A 15,758-nucleotide genomic window follows, 5' to 3' on the forward strand; every position below is an offset into this window, starting at 1 on the left:
GCGGCTCCTGATTGTCGCTGTGCTGGAATTGCTCTCCTGGAATTCTGGCTCAGAGTTGGCTTCACTTCCCAGTTTTTCAGAAAAGCTGGAAATTAGAATTATTCGAAATCACCTGATTTTTAAATAGAGTCAGTGAATTCAAATTTCCTTATACAAGACAAAAGAACACATAAGGGGTCTTTGATGTGACCCATAAGCCTTCAGTCTGTGACTTTCATTTTAGGAAGACTCCCCTGTGTGTTATGTAGAAAGGTGCCAGCATGGGCCCAGGGACGTGGTCCTGGCATTCTTTTTCTCTTGTGGCAGGTACAGGGTGGCATCCTCAAAGCCTTTGCCATCATCCAGGACTGCACCTTAGTCCTGCTCATGCCCCATCCTGTGTGGTTGTGAGAATAGTGAGAACAGGAACAACCCCAGAAATAAAGCCAGAAACAAAGTACTCCAGTGCCTCTTGAAGCAGCGTGGAGAGCCGCGTACATGATGGAATGCATTTTGACTTTAACAGATATTTGTGGAGTTAAGATGACATCATATGATGAGGCAGTGCAAGGCAGGAACAACGCTTGGGATCCTCAGGGGGTTGAGTCCCAGGCTACGCTGTGTGTAAGCTGTGCGACCTTAGGTGACTTTGGCTCTCTGGGTCTCCATAGGGATAATAACAACGCCTGTTTCATAGTCAGGATTGGTGATAATATAAATAAAATGCTGCCTGCCTGACATATTACAGATGTTCAACGCGTGTTAGAAGCTATTCTTTTTAATATTACTATTATATTGACTCTTATTACCATTTGGAACAAGAACACAGGTCGTCAGAATCTGATTTGAATCTTAATTTCTGTGTGTGGTGTGTAACTGGATGGAGTCTCGGATGACCAAGGGATATGTGATGCATATGGGGAGAGCTTTCTTTTTCAGATATCCAAAGACACCCATCCAGAGAGTGGCTTTCCTGAGGATGTCTGATACGAAATGTTGATGGTGTTTCACTGTCAAAGCATGTCTGGTTTTGTTTCTCTCTCCAGGTGAAGCTTTACAAAAGCGAAAACCTCGACAATCCGATCCAGACCGTCTCCCTTGGCCAGTCCCTCTTCTTCCATTTCCCCCCGCTGCTCAGAGACGGCGAGGTAAGACCTGTGGCCCGATTCTGCGTTCTGCCTTTGTTTTAATAATTCTTCTGTTTAGTTTAAGGAAACACAGTTCTCTCCTGTTCTCCCTAAATACCACTCTGCAGAAATGTGCTCTCTCAATCAAAAGAGGTTGCGTTCTGCAGGGATTACTATTTCTTAATTGTTTTTCTGTTTACAAAAAGAATACATATTCATGGCAGGAGATTTTGGAAAAAAGAAAAAAAAAAAGACTTAAGCCTCATCATCCAGAAATAGCCACTGCCAACGTGGTGATTGGTATCCTTTGGGTCTTTTTTCAGGCATGTGTGCACATGCATGTATAAATATAAATAGACATTTATTTTAATAATTCAAAACTGACACTGTTTGGTACATTGTTTTGCTGTCTGTGCTTTTCAATGAAGAATATATCGCAGATCTGTTCCTCATCATTAAATCTTTCATACCATGGTTTTTATGGACAGTAGTCCATAAAATAGGGAACGCTGTAATTTATTTAACCAAGGGCTACGTTAGGCATCATTGACTCTTGCACTTGGAACATATCACCCCATGCTCTCCTGCTAGGAGGGTTTCTGCTAAGAAATCCGCTGAGAGCCTTGTGATGGGAGTTGCCTTGGATGTGATGAGTTACTTTTCTTTTCCTGCTTTGAAAATTCTCTGTGTCTTTGACAATCTAATTATAATGTGTGTCGTGTAGACCACTTGCAGTTCTACCTTTTTGGTGTCCCCTTGGAACTGGGAAGTTTTCAGCCATTATTTTGCATGTCATTTACTGATTACAAACTGCTTATTATCAGTTCTATTTGGACAGAGCTAACTTGTAGTTGATGTGGGGAGTGCAAACTTTGCAAAGAATTTGGTTCTCTTGCTGGTGGTCTCGGCCTGAGGATGTCAAGTGTGAGCCTAGGTGGTGACACTCCCTCTCCTGGCTTCTTAACACCTGCTATGAGGATGCTATGCTGTAGCCTTTCTTTGTGGAAAACGGCTGTAAAATAATGAAACAGGCTGTCATGGAATTCTCCCCGACTTTTCTCCAGGGGGGTTTCTACACTGCTACTTTCCATAGCGATGTAGAAACATCTTGGGCTTTGGGGTCACACTTCCCCTGAGTTCAGAGCCTTCATAGATGTGTGGCAGCTTTCCTCGCTGAGTGACCCTGGGCACATTACTCTCACTCTCTTCATGTATGACTTTCCTCGACTATAAGACGGTGGTAATGATCTCCACCTTGCCAGTGGTTGAAAGCAGGGCAGCCACGGGCCTGATGCATTGTGCATGGTGCCTGGCACGTGGTCGGGGCCCAGCACACAGAGCTGTGGCTGCCCCTCGTGCTGTTCCAGGGGTGCTCTATTTTTAGGATACAGCATCCTCAGTTGTATCACATACCTCCCTCATCAGAATTGGCTCATAATTATTTTTTGTGTTTCATAAAGTCAGATCCTCAGAGGACCGTAATTGTCAAGGTTGAGTACTCATAAAAAGAGCTGCAGGTTCTGACAGCCTTATCAGAAGCCACAGGCTCAGAGACACTGGGGACACACGCCCGCCACTGATGCAATAGCCCATTGAGGTTGCTACTTTGAAGGCAGCAACCTTGGTTTGGATGTGTAGACCTGGGGAGTTCTTTAAAAACTTAAATTTCTTGATATCACAGCCATACGTTAGGTTTGAGTTTTCATTTGCTTTGCCAGAGCCGTTCCTATAAGAATAACTTCTTCCCATGTGTGCACAGAACTATGTTGTGCTTCTGGACTCCACACTCCCCAGATCCCAGTATGACTACATCTTGCCTCAAGTTTCTTTCACCGCAGTGGGCTACCATAAACACATCACCTTGATTTTCAATCCCACGGTGAGTAAAAGGGGGAGTTAAAAAGAAAAATCCATGGGCTGGGTCCGGTGGCCCACGCCTTCAATCCCAGCATTTTGGGAGACCGAGGCTGGTGGATCTCTTGAGGCCAGGAGTTTTAGACCAGCCTAGGCAATATGGTGAAACCCCATCTCTACAAAAAATGCAAAATTTAGCCGGGAGTGGTGGAATCCATCTATAGTCCTGCCTACTCGGGAGGCTCAGGTGGGAGAATCACCTCAGCCTGGGAGGTTGAGGCCTCGATGAGCCATGATAATGCCACTGCACTCCAGCCTGTGTGACAGAGTAATACCCTTTCTCCAGAAAAACTAACAAAACAAGCCAAAAGAAAACAATCCATGGGGTGGCAAGGGAAGGCGCGTCCATACAGCCTGTGCTCCAGATGGCAGGTTGCAGGGCAGATATTTAACGGGCTTCTGGCATTGGGTCACTCTCTCATTCTGCCTTTGGGATTCTGGGCTTCCCCAGATTCTTTGTAGCTTTTCTGAGCATTGATGCCTGCCATTCCCTTTGAGGAGGAAACTGGTAAGAGCAATATAATTGTTCAGGTCGGCGGCTCAGGAACGATTTTGGGAAAGAGGGACACCACTACGCTGTGACTGGTGACGTGTGTTTCTCCATGCGGAAGCACATGGTACATGGCCCACTGAAACCCCTAGAACCAACTGCTACTTTACAGAAAATAGAGAGGGCCTGAAAGCACACAAATGACTCCATGGGGATGCAGGACAACCACCTGGAGCCTGATTTGTTTGACAAATAAATTGCAAGAAAAAGAAACAACCAAAAACAGATGGACAGAATACCTGTGGGTTAAAAGAAACTTAATTTATTGCTTAATTCATTGTAATATGTGCCCCTTACTATGTGCAATATGTGTATCTATTGCATATAGTCTATCGTGTAACCGATAGACTTGAAACAGCAATAGAACAAACAAAACATATACGTATCTTTCACCTTTTTGATAAAATTGTTTCGTGATTCCTGAAGCTCAGGTGCAGTATCATCAACTGATGATTAAATAGATACATCAGCAGTAACAGAAACTGGAGTTCAGGGCTCAGCCTCAGCACCACTGATTCTGAACTTGATAGGGGGTGAAAGTGGAACACGGTAATCTGCATTAAAAAAAGAAATATCTGGCCTCATAGCTACGGGGTTGGTCATTGCTTCTAGGCCTTTTCAGTGGAGAGAATGAGAACTTTATTTAAAAAAAAACAAACAACTGTAAAGGGAACAGTGTATTCAGATCCTCCTCATTCCTTTTTGAAATAACTGTGCAGCATTCCTCTTTGTGGATATGCCATACGTCTCAGTCTGTTCGGGCTGCTGTTTTGCAGCTCAGACCGGGTAACTCACTAACAGCAAACATATCTTTCTCACAGTCCTAGAGGCTGGCAAGCCCAAGATCAGGGCGCAGGCAGATTTGGGGTCTGGCGAGGACTTGCTGTCTGCTTCATAGATGGTGCCACCTAACTGTGTCCCCACGAGGTGGAAAGGAGCAAACAAGCTCCCTTAGGCCTCTTTGATAGGGGGATTTATCCTTGACTTAATCACCTCCTAAAAGGGGTGTCCTCTTAATACTATCACCTTATGGGTAAGGGTTCAACCTATGAATTCTATAGGCACAGACACGTTCAGATCCTGGTGCTGTCGGGTATTCAATTAGTCCCTGGTTGAGGGACATTTGGATTGTCACTGGTTTTTTGCTATTACAAATAACCTTTTAATGAATTGCCTTACGAAGGCGTGTTTTTGAATGTTTGTCAGTCTCTCTTTGGAACAGACTCCCAGAAGTGGAATGCTGAGTCAAAGGGTAAATGCATACTGAATTTTGATTGGTACAGCCACTTCCTTTCTACAGGGTTTCTGCTGTTTTGTATTCCCGCCAGCAGCGAATGAGAACCTTTTTTCTCCAACAGAATATGTTGTCAAAGGTTTCAATTTTTGCAGTCTAATAGATGAGAAGTGATATTATCTTAGTGTACTTTTAATTTGCATTTCTCTCTTTTCATGTGGTTAAGAGCTATTTGTATTTTCTTTTCTGTGAACTGGTTAACCTATTTTCCTATAGAATTTTTGGTTTTCTTCAACAGCTTTCAGCTCTTTGTATATTAGGAATATTAACCCTTTGTAATGTCTGTTGTACATGTTTTTCCAGTTTTGTCATTTATCTTTTCACTTGGCTTATGCAAAGATTTGCTTTTTTTTTGTTTTACTTTTTTTTACCTTTTTTTAATTTCTATGTTAAATTTGTTGGATTTTTTTTATTGCTTCTGGGTTTTTTAGTGATAGGAAGGTTTTCTTCCTTCCCAGCTTTTATAGGAATTTATCATGTTTTGGGGGGGACTTTTGTGGTTTCTTTCTTTACATTTAAATCCCTATCATTTGGGGGTTTTCCTGGTACAGGTGTGAAGTATGGTTCCACATTGTCTTTTTCCACATGCTGTCCAGTAACGTTTCATGCTTTTTGAATGCCATCCTGCGTGGAAGGTGGACAGGAATTACCTCTCATTTAGGGATGGGAAGATTGAGACCCAGAGGGAGACGTGAGCAGCCCAAGGTCACCAGCTCACACGGAGCTGAGCTAGGGCTTGAGCAGAGCTCTGCTGCTGATTCCTGGCTTCTGTGAAGAGTGGTTCGTGCTCAGTGAGCCTGCAAATATCTTACCTGAACAAGGGAGTCTTTCTGATGACCCAGGAGGAAGCACTTCCTTGTGCCTCACAGTGGAGACCTGATTAGAAAGTGCCGTAGAGGGCTAGGTGCCATGGCTCACGCCTGTAATCCCAGCATTTTAGGAGGCCAAGGTGGGCGGATCTCTTGAGGTCAGGAGTTCGAGACCAGCCTGGGCAATGTGGCAAAACCTATCTCTGCTAAAAATACAAAAATTAGCTGGACGTGATGGTGCGTGCCTGTAATCCCAGCTACTCGGGAGCCTGAGGCAGGAGAATTGTAAACCCGGGAGGCAGAGTTTGCAGTGAGCCAAGATAGCACCACTGCATTCCAGCCTGGGTGACAGAGCGAGACTCTGTCTCAAAAAGAAGAAAGTGCCTGAGCGATGAGCATGTAAAAGAACCACTTACCTTTGCTTGGGGCTGCGTGTTGGCCCCAGTGAATGGGAGAGGCCTCTGTGAAAGCCACTGATGGCTACAGGCAGCGACATTCCCAAGGACTCCCAGCAGGGAACTCATCCGGTCTCAGGGCCACACTTGAGAGCCAGCGGCGGGAGGGTAGAGACACTGCTTGGTGGTAGCTGAGCAACCCAGCCTCGTAGCTGCTGCCTGTCACTTCTGAGAATGTGAGAAATGGCATCTGCTGGGGGTTGGATTCCCGAGCAGGGCCAAGTGATGAATGAAGAGCGTGCCTGTTCGGTGCCACCCCGTACAAGGCCCTCACAGGTTGATCCTCACAGCAAGCCTTCGAGCAGGTGTGCTGTTCCTCCCATTTTCACAGAAGCCCAGAAAGATTGAGTCACTTACCGAGTGTTAACGGAACCAGGACTCGAGTGAGGTGGTTTGTCTCAAGCCACGTGGTTTCCACCTCGTTCTGCCTTTCATGTGATGAGTGTCTCAGCATTGCACATTCACGGGGGCTTTGTAAGCACATTGATTTCCTCCTCTGTTGATGTGACTGCCCATAGCCTGCTGACTGGGTTTTACTCAGTGTTCCATGCACTGCTGAGCGTTCCACACGCTCATTTCATCAAGTTTCACAGTGTCCAACCGCAGTGGGTAGTGTTCATATACTCTCCATGTCATAGTTGAGTAAACTGAGTCTCATCGTGGTTGCCTGAGATGACCCAGTAAGGCCTGGGACCTGAGCCTAGACTCATACTCACTTTAATTCCTGCTGAGTTAAACATTCATTCATTCATTCATTCATTTATTTTTTCCCAAGACAAAGTCTTGCTCTGTCGCTCAGGCTGGAGTGCAGTGGCACCATCTCAGCTCACTGCAACCTCACTGCCCCCCAGGTTCAAGTGATTCACCTTTCTCAGCCTTTGGAATACCTGGGATTACAGGTGCATGCCACCACGCCTGGCAAATTTTTATATTTTTAGTACAGATGAGGTTTCACTGTGTTGGCTAGGCTGGTCTCAAACTCCTGACCTCAGGTGATCTGCCCGCCTTGGCCTCCCAAAGTGCTGGGATTATAGGCGTGAGCCACTGTGCCTGGCCTGAATTAAACTTCTAAGTAAGTGTTTACTTCAGTGGAAAATGGGTTAGAATCTAATAGATGTCCAGAAATACAGAAGTAGGAAGTTAGAGATGGAAATGTGTTCCTGCCCTTATTCTTTCACTTGTGAAAGGGCATCTGAGGTAGAGTGGCCCCACGGCCACTCTCTAGCCCAGCAGTTCTCAGATAGGTTTGTTGCAGGACCCCTTTATACTATTAAAAATGTTTGAGGATTTTAAAGATCTTGAGTTCGTATGGATTATCTCTATCTGTATTTATCATATTGGAAATTAAAACTGAGATGTTAAAAACATAAGAACCCACAAGCCACACATTCCATTAGTTGTGGGCGTGATGACATCAGGGCATGTAGCCTCTGGAAAAGTCCACTGTACACCTGTGAAACAATGAGTGGAAAAGGCACATCACGTCTTACTATTGTCATGAAAATACCTGTGGCCTCATGAACCTCCTAAGAGAGGAGTCCTGGTACCCTATACTGAGAACATTGCTCTGGCTCATTGACTTGTTTTTATCCTTATTGGAAAGTTCCCATTTCATTTATTTGTTTCCTTTATGGGAGTAGAGTGGGTTAATGGGATATAGGTTCACCCAACGGTTTAGAACCCAGCATTTTAGGGGCTTTATTAAGATGAAAATTTCTGTCTCATGGCAAATGTCCAGGAATCATCAGTGCAGAGATAGTCTGATAGCTCCTAGGCATCAGGGGACGCCTTCTGTCTCGTTGCTCTGTTCAAGCGCATTGCTTTGTCCAGAATGGGGCAGTTGGCCAAATGCTGTCCACCCAGCAAAAGGGAAGGTACACCACTTCTCCTCTAGGGTCCAGCCAGGGTGTGGCTCTTACCGCTTTTCTTCCTGTACCATTGGCCAGAATTTAGTTCCATGGCTGTGCCTGGCTGCAGGGGAGGCTGGGAAAGGTGGCCTGTATTCTCAGTGGCCCAGATAATAGTTGGGGGTTGTATTTGGAGAAAGGGAGAATGGCCACAGGGATGCTCGTAACAGTGTCTGCTTTGCTTCCTTATTGGAAGACCAGCTCCCAATATATCAACATGGATTCAAGATCTCTGAAAGTGATCGAGTGATCGGTGGGGGAAAAAAAAAAAAAAGACAAATAGTTTTCTTCAAAGCTGGATGTAGGGGAGAGACGTCACATAAAGCCGCTCTGTGGATATCTAAAATTCCCCTGAAAACCTCAGTTTTTTATTATGCTCTTTCAGTGGGGATGGGAAAGTGGAATTACACAACATTGTTGTAACAATCATACAAAAAGAATACATTTGCAAAACTGGTGCACAAAAGTCACAACGTGGTGTGATAAAAGCAGAACAACATAAAGATAACTTTCTGTGCGTCAGCATAGAAACCATACACCTTAGCAAGAATAGAGGTTAAACATAAAGTTAGAATTATCAGCAAGAAAAGCACGGGGCTCACAGCTGCAGGGGGAGCAGGCTCTGACACAGGACAACCAGCCTGACCACAAAAACTGCACGAGGAGGGAGACTCCCATGCAGGCCTGGGGGAACAGTGGGAGAAGAAAGACTTTTACATCCTAATCTCCACCACGGAGGTTTTTCCTCAACAGACACCCCTCATGCGTCCGTTTATAGGTTCTCCATAAGGGTCGCATTCCCTTTCCAGGGCCATAATCAATATGCCTTTCTGCAGTGAGAAGCTTATTACGTGCTGTCATCTCTCTCTGGCAGTCAGGCCACGTGGTTTGTCTCTTACACCAAGTTCCTGTTTTTACTAGAACTGCTCAGCAGAGCCAAAGTTACAACTTACAGCTCAGCAGAGCCAAAGTTACAAGCTACATTTTAACTTTTCACATTATTCTTCATTTTCTCAGATATAATCAATACAGTAAGTAACAAGCATCTCAAAGCAAATAACTCATTTCGGGGAAACCAAAACCAAATTCTAAGAGAATTTACCAGTTAAAAATCAACAACAATTTCTTCTTTTTATTTCAGATAGCTGGGCTTTGGCCTGTTCTTCAGAAGCTTGGGGTTGCTCAGTTACCACCTAGGGGTCCACAGTGTTCCCAGCCCTTCCGCACTAGGCTGTACTGGCTGGGAATAGATGCCCTCACTGTGTGCCCTGGGCCTAGAACAGCAGGTTCTTGATACGTCCCTGTGGGACCAAGTCCCTACACGTTGCTGGGACTCAACAACCTGAGACCCAGTTGCTTTTCACCCACCAGGACTCCCTGATAGCGGCAGCTCCTCATTTCCTCACTTTGGAGGAGCGTCCAGAGGCTGAGGAATACCTTGTCATTGGATTCGCTTTGTTCCTGAGTTGCAGAAGCAAATAGTGAGGGTTTGGGCAGAAGAGGACTCGTGGGGAAAAGTATCCAAATCACTTTAGTTCCTTCCTTTGGATAGAAAGAATTTGGATCATGAGGGCCCCTGGGTGTCCTCAGGTAGCCGGTTCAGAAGACTGGGTGCGTGGTGGCTGTGGCATTGTGGGTAGTGGACAAGCGTGCAGCCTTGGTGAGGAGTGATGGGGCTCTCGGTGTTTGCAGAGGAAGCTGCCTGAGCAGGACATTGCGCAAGGATCCTACATTGCCCTGCCACTGACGCTGCTGGTTCTGCTGGCCGGTTACAACCATGACAAGGTAGGAAATCCAGAGGCTTCAGGAGACGGTGGGGTGTCAGGGAGAGCAAGTCCTCACAGCTGCAGGAGTGATAGCAGAGGATGTCCAGGGTCACAGAAATCGCATTTCAGGGTTGGGAGGGCCTGTGAAGGGCTCAAGTCCAGTTAGGCCTCTTTTCAAGGCTGAAAACCTCTGCAATGTTTCCTAATCCTTAAATCTGGAATACGTCTAGGGACCTGTTGGTCCCAGGGAGAGGCCAGCCCATTATCCCTAGGGACCTGCTAGTACAGAGGCCTGCCTCGTATGAACTGAATGATTAGCATGTGGCAGCTGCTGATCATGTCTGAAGAAAGTATGTTGAGAAGTTAGGCTCCGCTCTCCATCTGGCAGAAGCCTCCTCTTTGCCTCCCACTCACACTTTTTCTCTTTTCCAGCTCATCCCTTTGCTGCTACAGTTGACAAGTCGGCTGCAGGGAGTCCGCGCACTCGGCCAGGTAGCCTCTGACAATAGCGGCCCAGAAGATGCAAAGAGACAGGCTAAGAAACAGAAGACAAGGCGGACGTGAGGAGGAAGGGGGGCCGTTGCAGTCTCACTTTGGACAGGCCACAGCCAGGGGTCCGGCCACCACCCGCCCGTGGGATGAAAGCCAAAAGCATGCATCAGCTAACTTCAGCCTGTGCTGCTGGCCTTGCGCCCCGCCCCTTGTCACTGTGGCAGCCTGTGCACACCCTCACCCTCCACATGGCCCCTCGTGCAATGCAGTGAATGGACCCTCCTGTCACTCTGCTGAAAAGAATTTATTTTCTGAGTTGAATATAATTTATTATTATTATTTTTGTCAAAGAAGTATTTAAGCCGTGCTGGTGGTGTGAGAATGTCATTCTTGAACTTCAGCATTCGTTTGCAAGAAGAGTTCCAGTCGACATGGCGTTTGGTTCCATGGTGAGGTACCCTTGGAATTTCCCTGTTTTCTTCACTTCCCTTGCCTCTGAGATCCCTGCTGGAAACCACAGCAACCTGTATCCACTGTTAGGAGGCTATGCTAGGAGGTAAAAAATCAATAAAATTGCCCATTCATTTGTGTTGTAGCTCATGTCAGATGTATTTCTTGGATGACACGCGTGTAACCCTGGGGTCTTCAGTCGAACCACATGTAGAGTAACTCACAGTCCTGAGTGAAGCTGGCTGGGGCAAGAGAATCGCCAGCACAGCTGAGATCATCCTCAGCAGCTTTTGGCCTCAGTGATAGAAAACTCAGAGAGAGTGGGGATTGTGGCAAATTGAAATGTGCCCACTGAGTCTAAAGGAAGCTTAGGTACTCACCCCTGCTGTGAAGAAATGTGCGTTCATTTTTCTAGAGAAGCCAGAAGAAGATGTGTGTGAAATTTTCCCAATTTTAAAAGTTAGCCACAAATGCAGTGTTTTTAAAAAAACTACAAACTTGGGCCAAACAAAATGCCTTTGTAGGCTGGGTGAGGCTGGAAGGCCGCAGGCTCACATGAGAGATCCAGAGGAAGTCACAGCGGTGTAACAGCAAGAACATAGTCCTCGCAGGAAGTTACTAAGTTAATTAAGTGATGTTGAAGGAGGGGGCACATCCATCCATCCAACATGTATTGAGTGCCACATAGGATGGCATGGGTATGTGAGGACGAGTAAACAGCACTCTACAGCAAGGGCGGAGAGGCTGGGGGCTTCGTCTGCCTTGCTCTTCATACCCCAATGCTTGGCACATTGGTGGGCATTCAGTAAGGAATGAATGAATGCATGCACACAGGAACGAATAGATGGGCACACAATGCATGCCCTCACAGCGCATGGCCCGTCGCTGTGGTAGTAGGCAAGCCAGTCAGTAGATGGCGTAATGCAGTGAGCCAAGGGCCTCCAGGTGGAGGAAGCGTGGGATGCCACAGGAGCACAGAGCAGAATTCTCATCCCACCAGAGATCTTAGGGAGCTTTCTGGGTGTGATGTGTGAGCAGAGTCCGAAGGGACAAAGAATGGAGAGAGGGAAGACAAGGCGAAAGTTTTTGTTGCAATTGCCAGTGCAGAGGGTCAGCTTGGGGGACTCCTTGGCTCTTGGGGGCCAACCACAGAGCCGCCCTGTTCCCACCTGTCAGCTAGCTTGGTGTTGGTACCGTGGAAGGAAAGTGAACAGTGCTAGAGGTCTGGGACAGATGGGATACTAACACAGCATCCATTGCTTGGAGTGTTTTCCAACTCTTGCTCCAATTGGATACCCAGAAACATTCCTTTTAAATGTTAATGGGGTTTTTATTGACAGGTGTAAAGGTTAAGAGCTTGTGAAAGATACAATTGTCTCGATAGGCTCCTCTCCAGTTCTGGAGGCTGCCAGTAAGTGGCAGTCTTTCCCTGTTGCTGGCTGGAGGTCACTCTTGGCCTTGGTGGAACTTCAGTGGGTCATTCTCAGTCCATTTGAAAGTGGGGCCTGTTTGCTTGTGTGTAATTTTCTTTTCATCATTTTCTGGCAATCTCAGGATGGAACTCTGATTCTCCTGTGAGAAGTAAACATTCATGTTATCAATTTTGGGGGGTTTTTTTTTGGAAATGGAGTTTTGCTCTTGTGGCCCTTGCTGGAGTGCAGTGGCCTGATCTTGGCTCACTGCAACCTCCGCCTCCGGAGTTCAAGGGATTCTCCTGCCTCAGCCTCCCGAGTAGCTGGCCCGCTATCACGCCCAGCTAATTTTTTGTATTTTTAGTAGAGACAGGCTTTCATCATGTTGGTCAGGTTAGTCTTGAACTCCCGACCTCATGTGAATCTACCAGCCTCAGCACCCCAAAGTGCTGGGATTCCAGGAGTGAGTGATAATGCCCAGCCTGTTACAAGATTTTGAATGAGACAAAAGTCATATGAGATAGACTTGTTTGCTGAGGAATTAAAAAAAGAAAACGGTCTAAGATGGTGGGTTCTTGGGGAACTCTGCTCTGTGCACATTTCTGCCTATTAAAGTGGCCATAAAAACAACCATAAATCCTTGACAAGGACACCTCAAGGAGTTTAGGGCAGTGCCATTCTTACTAATTTTATTTATTTTTTGGTAGAGACAGGGTCTCGGCCATGTTGACCAGGCTGGTCTTGAACTCTTGGTCTTAAGTGATTCTTCTGCCTCAGCCTCCCAAAGTGCTGAGATGCTAGTCATGAATCACCACAGCTGGCCAGGGCAGTGCCATTGTAAGTCACTTCGGTCTTCTTTTCTGGGGTTACAGGAGATGGCAAGGGCTGAAGGTAGCATGAGAACGTGTGTGTGTGTTTGTGTGCACGTGTGTGTGTGTGTGTGTGTGTGTGTGTGTGTGTGTGTGTGTGTGGAGGGGTTGGTGAGATGGCTGGAGGAAGAGGCAGTCCTTGTGCCTAACTCTCATGGCCAAGTTGTGAGAAACAAAGCTTCGGGAAACAAAGAAAAAAATGAATGAATGATTGCCTCTCTGGATCAAGCACACCAGTGGGCACGACCAGCCTTTCTTGAGCTACTGTGTGCCAGGCACTGTGCCGCACTCTTATATGCATGTGGATGCTCCATGAGTTCATGAAGCAGGTATGCTTTCAGCCCTATTTTTCAGAGAAAGAAACTTGATTCTGAACAATCTTACAGCTGTCAAGGGGCAGAGCAGAGGTTTGAACCCAGGTCCAAGAGTTCTTAACTGCCATGTTTTCCTGCCCTGGATGTATGAAATGAGATGATGTAATCACGTGCCAGCTTGTCTGGGGATGACTCAGAGGATTAGAGATGGATGTCACATGGGTGTCATACAGGAGAGGCAGGCATAAGTTGTAATAAAGTTAGGAAAGGCACTGACGTGGAGCAGTGCTTGCAGTAGATGGGGTCCTGGCTAGGGGCGAGGATGGTGGAGGACCTTTGATTATTCTGTCAGAGTTGTTTCTGTAACCAAAGAGCTGCGTGACCAAACCCTGAGATCTAGTTTCTTGATAGGAATAATTATTAGGCATGATTCCCTTTACTTAAAAGCTGGGGCTGCCCTAAGGGAGGAGTTGGGACGAGTTTGGGGGATAATGTTTGCTTGGTTGCCTTCTGTTCAGGCTGATTGTTCAGTGGGGGTCAAGGGCGTTGTGTCCAGTCCCTGGCATTGTGCGAGTTGTTTGTGGTATGCAGCCAGCCTCAGGATGGCCCCCAGGGATCCACACTGCCTTTGTGTGTGGTCCCCTCCCACACTCGATCAAGCTGGCTCTGTGCGACCAGTGGGAAGTGGCGGAAGTGAATGACGAAATGTGACTTCTCAGGCTAGGCCATAACAGGCATTGCACTTTGGCTCTCGGGAAGCCAACTGCCTTGTGTGAGGATGCTCAGACGGTCTTGTGGGGAGGGGTGAGGCCCTTGGCCCCTAGTCTGTACAGCTTGCTGCCATGTGAGTAAGCCACCTTGGAAGAAAATCCCCCAGCCCCATCAAGCCTTCTATTGACCGCAGCTCAGTCGACCAGCTGCCACCACTCGAGAGACTGCAGGTCATTGTTGCCTAGCTGAGCTCTTCCCAGGTTCTTCATTTCCCCCTAAAATGAGCTGTTGTAATTTTAGAAAGCTTAAAAACACAGTGGCAGTGAAGCACTGATTTGCCTTACGTACAGTCCCAGATCAGTGCTGACCTCAAGCTGTGTCCTCTCTTTCCAAGAAGGAAAACAGAGAACAAAGTTCAATCTACCGTGTCTTCTCAAACTCTTGACCCACAGAATCTGTGAATGTGACATAGGCCCGCATGAAGCCTCTAAGTTGTGGGGTAACTTATGCAACATTAGGTAACTGGAACAGTGCTCAGTAAATGTCTGTCACGTGAATGGGCAGTGGCCATGGATGCATTTCTAGTTGTGTATTAATTAAGGCTCTTTTGGTTTCAAGTAACTCCAACCAGCTTGAGCAAAATGGGGCATATGTCTGGTCCAGTAACAGAAAAATCCAGGAGTGGCTGGGCTTATTTATAGCTGGACCCAGGCTCCATTTCCACCTCTTGGCTCTGTTTCCCAAGACTCTTTCAGGAATCAGCTTTCTTTCTTTCTTTCTTTTATTTTCCTTTCTTTCTTTCTTCTTTCTTTCTTTTTTCTTCTTTCTTTCTTTCTGACAGAGTTGTGCTCTATTATCCAGGCTGGCATGCAGTGGCACAGTATCAGCTCACTGCAGCCTCCACCTTGCAGGTTCAAGCGATTCTCCATCTTCAGCCTCCTGAGTAGCTGCTGTTATAGGTGCCTGCCATCAAGCCTGGTTAATTTTTGTATTTTTAGCAGAGATGGGGTCTCACCATGTTGGTCAGACTGGTCTCAAACTCCTTACTTCATGATCCACCCATCTTGGCTTCCCAAAGTGCTGGGATCACAGGCGTGAGCCACAGCGCCTGGCAGGAATCAGCTTTCTGAAAGACCACTCTGCTAGAAATGGACAGGCTCATCCTTTCAACCGGGGCTAGACAGTTTGCTCAGTCACTGCTCTCAGAGTCAGGGGCAGAGGCAGATACCGGGCACGCATCCACAGAAGTGGAGATGGCTGGAAACTGAGAGCGGAGTGTTGGAAAGCTGGCTTTTGCCTATGGGTTCTGCTTCTGACATCATCCGGCAATGTCAGGCCTTAAGTTGCCCCCATCTGCAGACCCAGCAGGACGTCTTCCATCCCCCGGCATCACATGCCAGTCCTGGGGCAGAGGAAGAACTTAGGGGCAACCTCTGCAAAATCGCTGGGGCCTGGCCACACCCAAGCCATGCCCATGCCCATGTGACAGATGGCCCCTGTGCCTCAGGTACTGTATTACCCAGAGGAACAAGTGGTCCTGGGTGGGCAAAAGCAGCAGAAGAGAAGTCAGCTCCACTTCCTTTCAAAACTTGATGAAAAGGCCTAGTCAGGCTAAGTGTGGTGGCTCACTCCTATAATCCCAGCACTTTGGGAGGCCCAGGTGGGCAGATCACGGGGTCAAGAGTTTGAGACCAGCCTGACCAACATGG

The 15,758-nt window shown here is 46.9% G+C and overlaps 1 protein-coding gene across 3 annotated transcripts in view; it reads left to right on the plus strand.

Moving 5' to 3' along the window:
* The window catches only part of LOC116526475 (nodal modulator 1), a 64,851-nt gene extending 53,958 nt beyond the window's left edge, over positions 1-10,893 (plus strand). For all 3 annotated transcript variants that reach the window (XM_032242792.1, XM_032242793.1, XM_032242795.1), the window contains 4 exons: positions 1,026-1,127; positions 2,866-2,985; positions 9,728-9,820; positions 10,234-10,893. In XM_032242792.1, the coding sequence (XP_032098683.1) occupies positions 1,026-1,127; positions 2,866-2,985; positions 9,728-9,820; positions 10,234-10,365 (447 nt within the window). In that variant the 3' untranslated portion in view covers positions 10,366-10,893. The remainder of the gene's footprint in view (positions 1-1,025; positions 1,128-2,865; positions 2,986-9,727; positions 9,821-10,233) is intronic.
* Positions 10,894-15,758: the final 4,865 nt, after the last annotated feature.

This window comes from Sapajus apella, unplaced genomic scaffold, assembly GCF_009761245.1.
Source record: "Sapajus apella isolate SASKATOON/1434 unplaced genomic scaffold, GSC_monkey_1.0 scaffold51, whole genome shotgun sequence".
Classification (NCBI taxonomy): domain Eukaryota; kingdom Metazoa; phylum Chordata; class Mammalia; order Primates; family Cebidae; genus Sapajus; species Sapajus apella.